Genomic DNA, 12,627 nt, shown 5'->3' on the forward strand with positions numbered 1-12,627 from the left:
CTCCTAACACGGTTTTTTTTTTTTCCCAATAAACAGTACTTAAGAAAGGATTAGTAGAGTTGCTAATGAGAGAAATGTACCTAATTCTCTATTTTTGCGAAGGTGGGGGAGGGTGGATGTGCTCGTTTCAAAATGGTGCTCTCTTCAACTCTCACTCTTGCTCAGTTGTCCAATCTCCAGAGACAACTTATAGATCTCCAGGGCCTTTTTCACGTCATCTGGGTAGGGGAGACACTGGAAGAATTTACTGCCAACTAGCACTTGCTCACAGCCCATCTGGAATTCCTACAAGACATAAAAGGATAGAGGTAGAGACCTCTCCAGCTGTGAAAGTATAGGGTGTCTTCAGGATGCCTCAGCGATGACAGGAAAATTAGAGGATCCTGCCCATCCTCAGGACTGGTGGAGGAAACCCAAAGATACTCTGTGTCAGCGGCGTGCCCAGCGCTACACCAGCTCTCCTCACGTGTGGCGGATCACTGTGGAAGCAGGGAAGGAGGAAGGTTGCAGAAGACACCCAGGGGGTTCCTTCAGGGACAAGTGAAGGAACAGTTCTGATGGCTGTGCAAAAGCATAGCGCGTATTATAGAAAACACAGGGCCAGGGGCCAGGTCACCTAGATCTAGGGAGCCCTCCTCTCTAGAGGCTTGGTTCTTCTTAGTATAAAATGAGAGAATTAGAACTCGCTTTAAAGAGCTCACTAAGTGTGGGGCTCCTGGGTGGCTCAGTGGGTTAAAGCCTCTGCCTTCAGCTCAGGTCATGATCCCAGGATCCTGTGATCGAGCCCCGCATCGGGCTCTCTGCTCAGCAGGGAGCCTGTTTCCTCCTCTCTCTCTGCCTGCCTCTCTGCCTGTTTGTGATCCCTCTCTCTCTCTGTCAAATAAATAAATAAAATCTTAAAAAAAAAAAAAAAAGAGCTCACCAAGTGCTTTGAGGCTGATTTCCAACGTGATTTAAACAACTCGTGCGTGGGTCCTGATACAAGCCTGATTTCATTAATGTTGGTTGACAGGGCTCTGATACCAGCTACAATTTTTAGAACATGACAGGACATCCTGAAATGTGTGGCACTTACCCACTTACACTTGGGCACTGCTGGGAACCAGATGCCGTTCTCTGAGCAGGTGATTTTTTGAGAGCCAATCACACCATAACCATCGTCACACTGGACAGTAACACTCTCAGGCTCAACCTACTGGTCCTTATCCACAGACAGATCTCCATTTTTGATCTCTGGTTTCAGACACAGAGCTGTAATGGAAACGCAGTTTGGATCATGCTGTGATTCTCAGAATAAAATCTTACAAAAGTGAAGAGTCCTGAGGGGATGAGAAACACTGATAATAAATTATATTTGCATGCTGAGAGTTGTTCTCTACCTCCATTGATTGTATGATCGTAATGATAAAATTAATAACAATAATGTTATTTTACATAACTATTCCCAAGATAAAACACTATTATTTTCCCAAAGGTTTTATTTATTTATTTATTTATTTATTTATTTATTTATTTATTTATTTTAGAGAAAGAGCACAAGCAGGGGAAAGGTCAGGGGGGAGGGAGAGAGAATTTCAAGCAGACTCTGCACTGATCATGGACCCTGAGACAAGGCTTGATCTCATGACCCCGAGATCATGACCTGAGCTGAAACCAAGAGTTGGATGCTTAACCAACTGAGCCACCCTAGCACCCCATAAAATGCTATAATTATCTCCATTTGGCTAGAGAGAAAAATGAGGTACAGATGGTTTATGTGACTTGTCTAAGGATGTATAACTTTTAGGTGACATGATTATAATATTAACCTAAGGATTATAGTCCTAGAATCCAAGTTTTTAAAACTGCTATGTTTTAAAACCTCACTCTTTCTATGATCCTAAGTATATAATTTTTATTCACATACCCTTAACGTCTTCCTGTGTTAAATGGAGTTAATGGTGGGAAATTAACCTCTTGAGTTGATAGCAACTATGATTTTAAAAAGGCACACCTAATCTTGGTAGTCAACCCTAAATCTTTTATTAGGGCAACTTCATCATGAGAATATGAATGGTATGCATGTGGCTCTAATGGAGATGTCAGACACCTCAAGGAGGTTTGGAATTTATCCATAACTGCAGTCATTTAAAATGAAGCAGGTGCTTACTAAAATGTTGCTAAACCCTCGCTGACAGTCCCAAATTAAAGATTGCTATCTCTGTGTAGAAACAGAACCATACATACATGGGCACTCAAATTGTGCCAAAGGAAGCAGTGGGAACTACAACCCATTTAGTAAGTGGTACACAATTAGTTGATTGTCCACTGGGGAAAACCAAACATTGATGCCCACTTTCTACCATACATACAAAGGAATTTCAAGTGGGTTCGCGATATCATTGTAAAAGATAAAACAATAAAGCTCTGTAAGAAACATAGGAGAACATGTTTGTTGTATTTTGTTGTTGCATAGAATACTGCCTTGCAGTAGGCAAATATTTCTTAAATAAGACAAAACAGTTTCCAACATCAAGGACAATATTAGTAATTTGAAATAAATTGGAATTTAGAACTTATGTTTGTCAAAACTAGAACACTTGGGTCGCCTGGATGGTTCAGTGGATTAAAGCCTCTGCCTTCGGCTCAGGTCATGATCTCAGGGTCCTGGGATGGAGCCCCACAGTGGGGAGCCTGCTTCCCCCTCTCTCTCTGCCTGACTTGTGATCTCTCTCTGTCAAATAAATAAATAAAATCTTTTAAAAAAAAAAAACTAGAACACTCATACTCTACTTGTAGAAACAGAATTTGTTATGACCACTTTTGAACAAAATTTGGCATCATCTACGAAAGATGACAACGTGTACACTCTGCAGAACAGTTCTACTGCTGAGCTTATTCCTAACACAAATGTTTGCACATGAATACCAAGAGACCTACACACAAGTGTTCATAAGAGCATTATTCATAATAGCCTGAAACACGAAAAACGTGAACTCTTATAAAATACACAAAATGTGATCTATATATCCAGAAGAATATTATAAAACCATGAAAATAAATAAACTATCACAATGTGCAAGGACATAGATGAAGAAAGAAGCCAGGCACAGAGTGCAAGCATGACTTCCTTGATACAAAGTTAAAAAGTTGGCAAAACTTATCCATGGTGTTAGAAGGTGGAAGAGGGACAATAAAGTACCCCCCAAGCTGAAAAGGCATTTTGAGACCCAAAAACAAAAGCAGGGCCCACCATGCAGTTTACACAGAGTTTTCTTCAGAGTAACTTACTGATGGGGGAAGGGGAAGAGTCAGGCCGACAAGGACCCAGGCCCTCTACAGCTCTTCTCCAAAAAGTCTAGACTTCAGTTCACAGATTTTTTAGAGCGAGGGGACACTGTATTCCAGGACACTGCAGGGAGACTGAGGGGCTCACATGTACCTAATTGACAGCTGACCTTTATTTAGATCTTGTGCCGCCATCTATACCTCAAAAAGAGGGAGGACTATTTTATCTCCGATTCATGCGAGGCCAAAGCGAACCTTCCCCTACACCGACCGGCCTTGGTGGGCGTTTCTGAGGTATGTATGTTACTCTCCAATGGGTCTGGAGCACATAACCACAAAAGAAGTCATCAAGCGAACATGAACAAGATGGAGGGCCAAAGATAGAGCCAGTATTTTCAGCGCTCCTACACATGGTGTTGGTAGAATGACCTTCTTTGGGGAGAGAGTCGGGAGTAACTGAGGGAAGACATGAGATGCTTCAAGGGTAGGTTCACGTTGTGATAATTGTTGACCTTCACCCTTAAGATTTGTACACTGTTCTGCAGTATGTTACATTTGGGATTGGGAGGAAGACAAACCATGAATTAAAACTTTTATTTAAAAAAAGCAAAAAGTGGTCCTCTAGATTACCTCTGAAAACATACACGCTGTAACAATGGTTACTTCCAAGACTGATGAGCTGGGTGATGGTTCAAACTTCGAAAATAGTGTACCATATGCATGTGTTAACTACACGAAATGAATAAATAGTACAATAAAATTTTTTTAAATGTTTCCCCTGGCTGGAAAGAGACTAGAGTCAGAACAATCACAGAGGTTCTACATTTCTAATCAAGGTCATCAGTGAGGTTGAAATTACCTTTACATTGAGGTGCTGGAAGCGACCAGTGGGAGTTCCTGCAGGTGATTTTGGACTCTCCAACCAGAACATATCCTTTATCACATTCATATTTTACGACAGTAGTATAGGAGAAAAATGAACTCACGTCTTTATGGGATCCATGGGCAATGCTCGGAAATATTCTGCAATCTTGAATGGTAAAAGAGAAGGGTGGGGGACAATGAGCTAGGGTTTAATTTAATTAACAACTCAGAGTGAGGGACTCTTCTTATTTTGTCAAATGAAGTAATTAAATTACACTGCAGAGGTATATTTCAATTCCTTAACAAAATCAGTAGGAATGGTTTACTGAGAACTTAGCTACTTGCTAGGCACTGTGTTAATCATTTTAGATATGTTAAATCAATTAATCCTCACAATAACTCTCTGAGGCAGTACGATCATCATTCCCATTCTAGAGAAAAGGAAACTTAACCTTAGAGGGGTCAGATGTTGCACATAAGGTCACAGCTAGGAGGTGTCAGTAACATGAATCAACCTCAGGGATTAAGCTCAGGTTTGTATCAAACTCAACTGGTACTTTCTGGAATCCTGCTATCTTCTGCTGTCTGTAGCGATCATTGGATGCTTACTTTATAGAGGCATCAATAGATATCCAAAGGCCATAAAATGGAAGTTTTGGTTAAAGAACAGTACTCTTGCACAGTCAAGTAACATCCCATAATTGATGAAGTAGGCAGCTCAGCATCCCTTAGAAAACTCCTAACTCCTTTGCCCAAATCAAAAGCACTAAAAGGTTAGGAATTTAATCTTTTAAATTCAAATTGGTCCCAGGTAAGGCAAATATGTGGGTGCATTTCTCCTTCAGACTGACAGAGGGGCTCTAAGGAGCTCACTGAGAAAGGCCAATATATCTCTTTTCACTTTGCAGGGATATTAGATACAGTGGCCTAGTATTGAGCTCCTGCCTGGGAAATCCAAAATGCAAAAGGGGGCTGTCTAGTGGCTCTGTTGGTGAGGGTGAAGGACATATTTCTGCTGCTTTGAGATTGGCCCGTACTCCTGACATTATTTGGAACAAAGGATGAGTAGCACTTCCAGTGAGTTAGAAACAGGTTGCATGAAAAAGACAGGCCTGGTGGTGTTGTCTTCAGACCTGTGCAAAAGGACCTCCTGAGGTTGGAAGAAAGCTTCAGTGAAAATAAATCCCTAGGAGTCCCTAGGTCTTTAGGAGATAGGAAAGAGAAAGAGATCATCCAGAATCAGAGATGGATCCTGGGATCTAGCAGACCAGGGGATTGCAATTAGCAGATTCTCAGTGATGAGGAAGGACCCATCAAAAAACAGCAACAACAACAACAACAAAACACAAGAGAGAAAGCAAACTTGAAACACTCTTGATGCAAAGAATCAGCTCAGGTCAAGCACTGTTTCCCTTACCTCTGCTTCTCCCAAAGCTTTAACTCTGAAGGGTCCAGAAGGCATAAGAACAATAATCCCAAAGTAAGTTCTGCTTTAGTATCAAGGAAAAGGAATTCACCTGTGCATGAGTCAACAGCTTCCATATAGCATTTCTTAAACTGCAGATTAGGCCCCTCCACAGAAATAAAAAAAAAAAGCTCTTAATTTTTATGACCGAACACACATGCAGAGTTCTGTACTATGCTTCTCAGGCAATATCAAGGAGGCATAATTGCAATGTACTTAAAAAGATAAGATGTAGCCCTGGTGTAGGAAAGACGTTAGGGTTTGAAGCCAATGGCCAAGGAAGAGTTCTTGTGGTGTCTTTGGTGCAAAAAAGTGGTTTTATGAAAGCATGGGGACAGGACCCATGGGCAGAAAGAGCTGCATTGGGGTCATGAGGAGTGACTAATTTTATACTTCCAAGTTGGAAGGGGTTAGGAATAATATAAGACTCTAAGGAATATGGAAGCAAGGTTTCCAGGACCTTGAGGGGGCTAGCTATTTTTGGGAAATGTCATTTATTACTGTCTAATAAAACCTTAGTTATGAGACCCTTCATATGTATATCGGTGGCCCATATGCTTAGGGGATGAGTGCCAACATGTATCTTGGGAGGTTTGGAGATTAAGGAAGTTTCCAGAAGAATTTTTATATGTTAAAGTAGGCTTACGGGATCAGGGCATTGGGGGGGGGTGTCAATCTAGGATTACCTTTTCCCCATGGCAAAGTGTCAACATCAAGGCAGCTGAGTCCCTAGAGAAGTCTCACTCTGCCTGTCTTAAGGACTTGTCAGTGGGCTGTAGGTAGTAAGGAAACTTAATGATTTTTCTTCTGCCTTTGTTTCCCGCATCAGCCACATACATAGTTGTACTACAACTCTGTATCAGTCCACTCTAGTGCCAGATTAGGTCAGGAAATTAGTTCTATAGGAGAAGGTGTTGGCAGGATGGAGGGAAGATCTCCAGGAGTAAGCTGGAGACAGGTCTCAAAGGATGAGTGGAAGTTAAGTGGTTGGTAAGATAGGTGAGGCAGAGCAATACTGGGGCCATGAGAAAAGTCTGGCATCAGAAGTCCTTACGGAGAGGGAAAGGACCTTCAGATCAGAGCACACAGACATTATCATTTCAGAGGGTTGGGGCCATGGGAAATGGGAAGAGTGAGGGAACAGAAGGAAAAAGGGGAAGGGAAATGGGATCATGAAGAAATAATTGAAAGACATGACAAATTTGATTAGGTCTTCCTCTATCACCCCAGACTGTGTGAGAGGGGAACTTAGAGATGAAGTTGAGAAAAGTCTCCTGAGCATGAAGTCCTTTATCTTGCCACTCAATAATAAATTTACACTGCCACTCAATAATTTTCATGCATCTGATGTGAAAAATCTTTTTCCAAACATTGCTTCCTTAATTAACCCATGTTTTCCCCTGACCACTCTCAGTGTTGAAGAAAGCATGGCTTCCACATTTTTAAATCAACAGGCCAGCTCACCTAGGAGCAGTCAGTTATTATTTTAGGGTTGGGGTTTTTCCCTCTAAACTATCTCAAATCCTCAACTTTCATGCCATGATAGCTGTTTCAGAGGATATGTTAATAAATATTTTTAGGTATGAAAATTAATTCTCTCAGATAAAAAATAATGTCAGCTAACAAAATAACACAATATAACTTTGGTTAAAGGACATTTCCATTTAAATAACAGAACAACAAATAAATTTCCACAGCAGCAAGCCTTCAGTTGGTTCTGGCAACTTCTCTCAGACACTTTTGTTTCTCATTCTGACAAAAATTTCCCTATGTTTCAATAACAATGTCTTACATTTATATAATGGTTTACAATTCATAAAGTACTCTATAATTTTACCTCAGAAAATTTACTCAGTATTTGATAACAGAAAATGTATTTTAGAATTTTTATTTCTCATTAGTTTTTAATCCCAGTATAGTTAACATACATTGCAATAGTAGTTTCAGGTGTACAACACAGTGATTCAATATGTCCATACAAAACCTGGTCTCATCACCAGAAGGCCACTCCTTAATCCGCATCACCTACTTCATCCATATCACTGCCCACCTACCCTCCTGTAACCATCAGTTTGTTCTCTATAGTGAAGAATCTCTTTCTTGGTTTGTCTCTTTTATTCTTTCTTTCATTGTTTTGCTTCTTAAATTCCACATATGAGTGAAATCATATGGCACTTATCTTTCTCTGGCTGACTTATTTGACTTAGTATTATCCTCTCTAGCTCCATCTGACAACAGAAAATAGTTTTGCTTTTCAGACGGAAATTATTCCTAATCAATAAATAACTAAGATTATGGATGGTATAATTAACCTATTTGGAAAGTAAATTTGTTCTACGTATCTTGGAGCATTGAAATACAGAAACTGATTTGAAAATTCAAGATTATTTTTTGCTAAAGCCTCCTCACGAGGAATTTTGCATATCAACACATTTTTATTCTATATATAATAATAGCTTCTACCTGAATTAAAACTATTTCCTTTTTATTCTAAAATTCTTCATTTTTATTAATACATAGTTCATTATACTCTCTCAAAAAGATTATGAATTACCACTATTTGATTATATTCAGTTAATTCTTAATTGGGTATTTGTCCTGCATATCTTAGAGAAACTACCCTCCTTTCCCTATAACTACTGTATTCACCACACAAGCCAGAAGGGCACAGCAGTAGAGTCAAGACCTCAAAGACGTACAGTGCTGGGAAACTGCTCTGCAACTTGGAGGCCATGGGTCTCAGAGGTGCTATACTGGGGCTCAGTGTTCTCAGACCCTTGAATTAATCCGAAGAAAAGAATTCTCAGTAACAATTGAAATGGTGCCTGAGCCAGTGTAACCAGCCTTGGCAAAGTCTCAGTTCTGTGTCACTAAAGGGGAGGGACAGGGGGAGTGACAAGAAGACCAGGTGCTGAGCACAGCTCTAACAGGGGTCAGCTGATAAGGCCCCATTCTTGGAGACAAGAGTCTGGAGGTTGTTAGGAGAGCCCTCTGGGATTCTGTATGTAGTTATTGTTGTTATCCTAAAACTCCCTTGCTGTTCAGATGGGGCACATGGTGAGTTCCTTTCTGGATATATCCATGATTCCTCTGAGTAAACAAGAGCAAAAAAGCACAGGGGAGTGCAGCCCATGATGGCCAGTGTATGTGGTGGGTTCTGTAGGAATTTGAACCCATAGCATGAGAGAAAATAGAATGTCTGCCAAAGGGTGCCTGTTTGAGAAGTGGTTTCTGTGATGAGAAGTAGGTGTAACTTGCCCATAGAAGAATGGATTTTTTTTTTAAGCTTGAAAATTAAATTTCTTCCTAGATAGTACATAGGCTAGGCAGAACAGAGTAGTATGAATCTCTAAGTGTGGAAAATCTCAAGAATGCAGTCCACACAATTACAATTATAATTACAATTACAATTATTATACTACCTCAGGGGGAACCTCTTTTCCCTAATTCCTGGGGTTTTTAATGTACATAAAACATCAAATGATTCACTCCGTGAAACTGACTGTTCTAGTGTAGAAGCTATTCTAGCCTGTGTTTGCAACACAGAAAAAGCATGCATTGAAAGTTAAGTGGTTGAAGATGATTAATTAAGGAGAAAGGAAGATTTATTATGACTCTCAGAATATCTGAATGATGCTGGATCCTGGAGAACCTAGCATTTTGCTTCTAAGCAGTAAACAAAACTGGATGGAAGGCACATTTGTTATTCTTAGACTGGTAACCTCTAGACTAAGTGTTCCATAACCATCTGGGATTGCCAGGTTATTCATCCAGATCACTTCCTAAATTTAGGAAATTAAACTTTGGGAACTTCAACTTAAAGAGTTAAGTGGGATGGATGAAACTATCAACCTGGATTCTATATCTTGCCCACCAACTGGGAATATCTGTTCCTTGAAGAGACAAAGATGGTTGTCTAAGCAAAGGAGCAAATTCTGAAAATTGTCCTCAAGTGATCTTCACTACTCAGCTGAACTGGAATGATTGCTACATACCGGTAATAGCCAAAATGCTTCTCTCTCAGAAATAAGAGTTACCAAATATAGCTGAACAAAATTCTTTGGAATATTAAGGTAAGCACAATTAAAATTCAACAAAAGAAAGCAAGTAAATTCACTGAATAGTTGCTTCCTTTAAAAAGAGGAACCACAGGGACACCTGGATGGCTCAGTGGGTTAAGCCTCTGCCTTCAGCTCGGATCATGATCTCAGGGTCCTGGGATGGAGCCCTGCATCAGGCTCTCTGCTCAGCAGGGAGCCTGCTTCCCCCCCCCCCCACCCCTTCCTGCCTGCCTCTCTGCCTACTTGTGATCTCTGTCAAATAAATAAAATCTTTGAAAAAAATAAATAAAAAATAAAAATAAAAAGAGGAACTACAATAAAGAGATTCATGTAATTTAAATGATTAATCAACATGTTTTGTTAACCTGCCTTTAATCTTTAAGGTCTGTAACAGAACTTTACATAAATTATTATAATGAGTTCTGAAAAACTCCTGTGACATGGCTCTTGCCTACCTTGTTGCATAGATGAGGAAACAGGTTCAGATAAATTAAGTAAATTGTCCCCCAAACTCCGCGGATAATTAGTGGCTAAGCCAAATTTTGACCCAAGACTGATAATTAAAATCCAAGCTTTTTCTTTAAACCAAAATAATTCGTATTTTTTTGGCCAGTAATGATTTCCTGTCAGGACACTGATTCAGCCATATGGGAGTATATCAACATCATTGGCTTTTACCCAATGGTACACCCACCCTCCAGATGCTGCTGGAACTGCAACTAATGGCTTAGACCCATGACCTCCAAAGCATGTACTGTGATGATCGGAGCTGCCTGACTCCTGATATAGAAAGTTATACCGTGCTCCCTCAGGAGCAACCAATGCCTGGCTGAGCTTGGGATACCAAAGCCCTGATTCCTTGATTCAAATATGGACAACTCTGTGATACAGTTGATGCCCTAGAGCCCACTGTGGATCAGGTGAAGTTTACACTTAACCTGAGAGTAGGTTTTTGCTCAGTTCTTTTTCCTCTTGTTGTTTCATTCCCTTAGAGTTCCTTCCCCGCCCCCTCCCCGAAATCACACTATCAAAACTTCATATGCACCTGAATACCTTCTAGAGACGTTGACTGAAGACAGTTTATACCACAAGTGGATCTAGGAAGCAAACTCTAAGAACGAGATTCTAGAATTGGATCACCCACTAGCCAACTGACAATCAAGACTCCCTCACTGGGGAGGGGTGAAGTATCAGTAGCCCTGGCTTACTGTAGCATTGCAACTATGAATATTTTCACCTGGTAAACTGTCATGAAGCATAGATGGAGAAAAACATATTGGCCAGTGAAATACCTCTAACATCTGAGAGTTGCGTGGAAATAGGACTGTGAAATTGGGTGCCTGAGGACTATTGATGCAAGCTCAGCAACCTCTTAGCTGAAAGTAAAAGTTCAAGGCACTCAATCACAATTCAAATCCAACTGTGAAGTCCAGGAGCCCCTCCATGCCCCCATTAGTATTTATTTATTTATTTATTTATTTTTTTTTAAGATTTTATTTATTTGACAGAGAGAGATCACAAGTAGGCAGAGAGGCAGGCAGAGAGAGAGAGGGGAGGAAGCAGGCTCCCTGCTGAGCAGAGAGCTCGATGTGGGGCTCGATCCCAGGACCTGGGATCATGACCTGAGCTGAAGGCAGAGGCCTTAACCCACTGAGCCACCCAGGCGCCCCTGCCCCCATTAGTATTTAAAGACACTCTTATGCCAGCTAGCTTGGAGACTGTGCTAAGGACCAGGGTCAGGATTTAATCATAAAACAATAGTAAAACTTCAGAAAAAAATAAACTCTTAGCCTTGGCAAGTCTCTACTTAAAGTCAGGACCCTAATGGAGGGAGGGGCACCCTTAGACTTGGCGTTAGGATATGCAGGTAGATGCACTACAGAACTTTCAACTCCAGATTTACCTAAACCCAAAGAGCTTATAAAATTGGCCCAGTTTCCCTTGTTATAAGATAGTGCCCCTGCTGCTTGAAGACCAGCAGAGGAATCAAATACATTGGGTATCTTCTAAGGTCATAACTGCTTTCCTCAAGATCTGCCCCATCTTACCTCCAGGCCAAGAGCTGAAATCAAACCTCAGTATGAACTGACTAAGGACATGCTGAGCCTACTAAGAGAGGAGATAAATCATATGCAGGATGTGCAAGACTTAGCATGTAGTAGGAGCTGGGAGAGTATGCCTTGGAGGGGATCATAAAGCTGGACAAGGGAGAGTTTGTCAGGATAGGGACACTGTTCCATAACACAAGATAACAATGCAAGTGCCCTGGGAATCAGCTCTTGTGTGCTTCTGGGATGCTTTTGGGAGCTCGGGGAAAATGATGGTCCAAAATGGTATAAAGATGCCAGAACTGCTAAGGCAGACTAAGTAGGAAATGATTAAAGACTCAGAGAAGTAGACATGTTAGAATGATCCATTTTAGGGGTGCCTGGGTAGCTCAGTTGGTTAAGTATCTGCTTTTGGCTCAGGTCATAATCCCAGAGTCCTGGGATCCAGCCCTGCGCTGGGCTCCCTGTTCTGTGGGCAGTCTACTTCTTCTACCTTGGCTCTCTCCCCTGCTCGTGCTCTCTCTCTCTCTCTCTCTCTCTCAAATAAAAATAAAAGAATGATTTATTTTATAAAAACCAGAAGACCTACCTGCTATTTTCTTCATAAGAACCCTGAGGATGACCATTTACCAGGATAATAAGGAACGCCCCAGCAGCAAGGACCAAGATTATAGAGAAACTCTATTCTGGCTAGCTAACTGTAGGTTGCATTTTTGGCAGTAGATATTATCAAATGTGACTATCTAATAGGAGTGGGGATTAGAGAACCCCAGGATAGGAAGGCTAAGTAACAGCACTCTACCTCCAGAAGTGGACTGGGTGAAAAGTAGTGGAGGGCCATGACTGAGTTATGTAAGAATACGCCTAGGATGCAAAATCAAGGAAGACACTCATTCTCAGGGTTGTGCAGGTACAAACCCTC

General features: G+C 41.0%; 1 protein-coding gene across 1 annotated transcript; it reads right to left on the bottom strand.

Annotated features, from left to right (window-relative positions):
- Nucleotides 1-1,088: 1,088 nt before the first annotated feature.
- On the bottom strand, nt 1,089-8,404 carry LOC111150931 (apolipoprotein R-like). The gene is made up of 3 exons (XM_022508621.1): nt 8,246-8,404; nt 4,127-4,297; nt 1,089-1,251 (listed from the first exon to the last, which is right to left on the bottom strand). Exons 1-3 carry the CDS (start codon nt 8,328-8,330, stop codon nt 1,193-1,195), a joined length of 315 nt encoding a protein of 104 aa, XP_022364329.1. The 5' UTR covers nt 8,331-8,404; the 3' UTR covers nt 1,089-1,192.
- Nucleotides 8,405-12,627: the final 4,223 nt, after the last annotated feature.

The sequence above is a fragment of the Enhydra lutris genome, unplaced genomic scaffold (genome assembly GCF_002288905.1).
Source record: "Enhydra lutris kenyoni isolate GAN:26980312 unplaced genomic scaffold, ASM228890v2 scaffoldscaffold25, whole genome shotgun sequence".
Classification (NCBI taxonomy): domain Eukaryota; kingdom Metazoa; phylum Chordata; class Mammalia; order Carnivora; family Mustelidae; genus Enhydra; species Enhydra lutris.

Coding starts and splice junctions, on each gene's coding strand:
- LOC111150931 (XM_022508621.1), bottom strand. CDS start 8,330: ATGGCCTCCAAGTTGCAGAGCAGTTTCCCAGCACTGTACGTCTTTGAG. Junction 4,298..8,245: donor GTGCCCTTCTGGCTTGTGTG/GTGAATACAGTA, acceptor TTACCATTCAAG/ATTGCAGAATATTTCCGAGC. Junction 1,252..4,126: donor TCCAGCACCTCAATGTAAAG/GTAATTTCAACC, acceptor TTTCCATTACAG/CTCTGTGTCTGAAACCAGAG.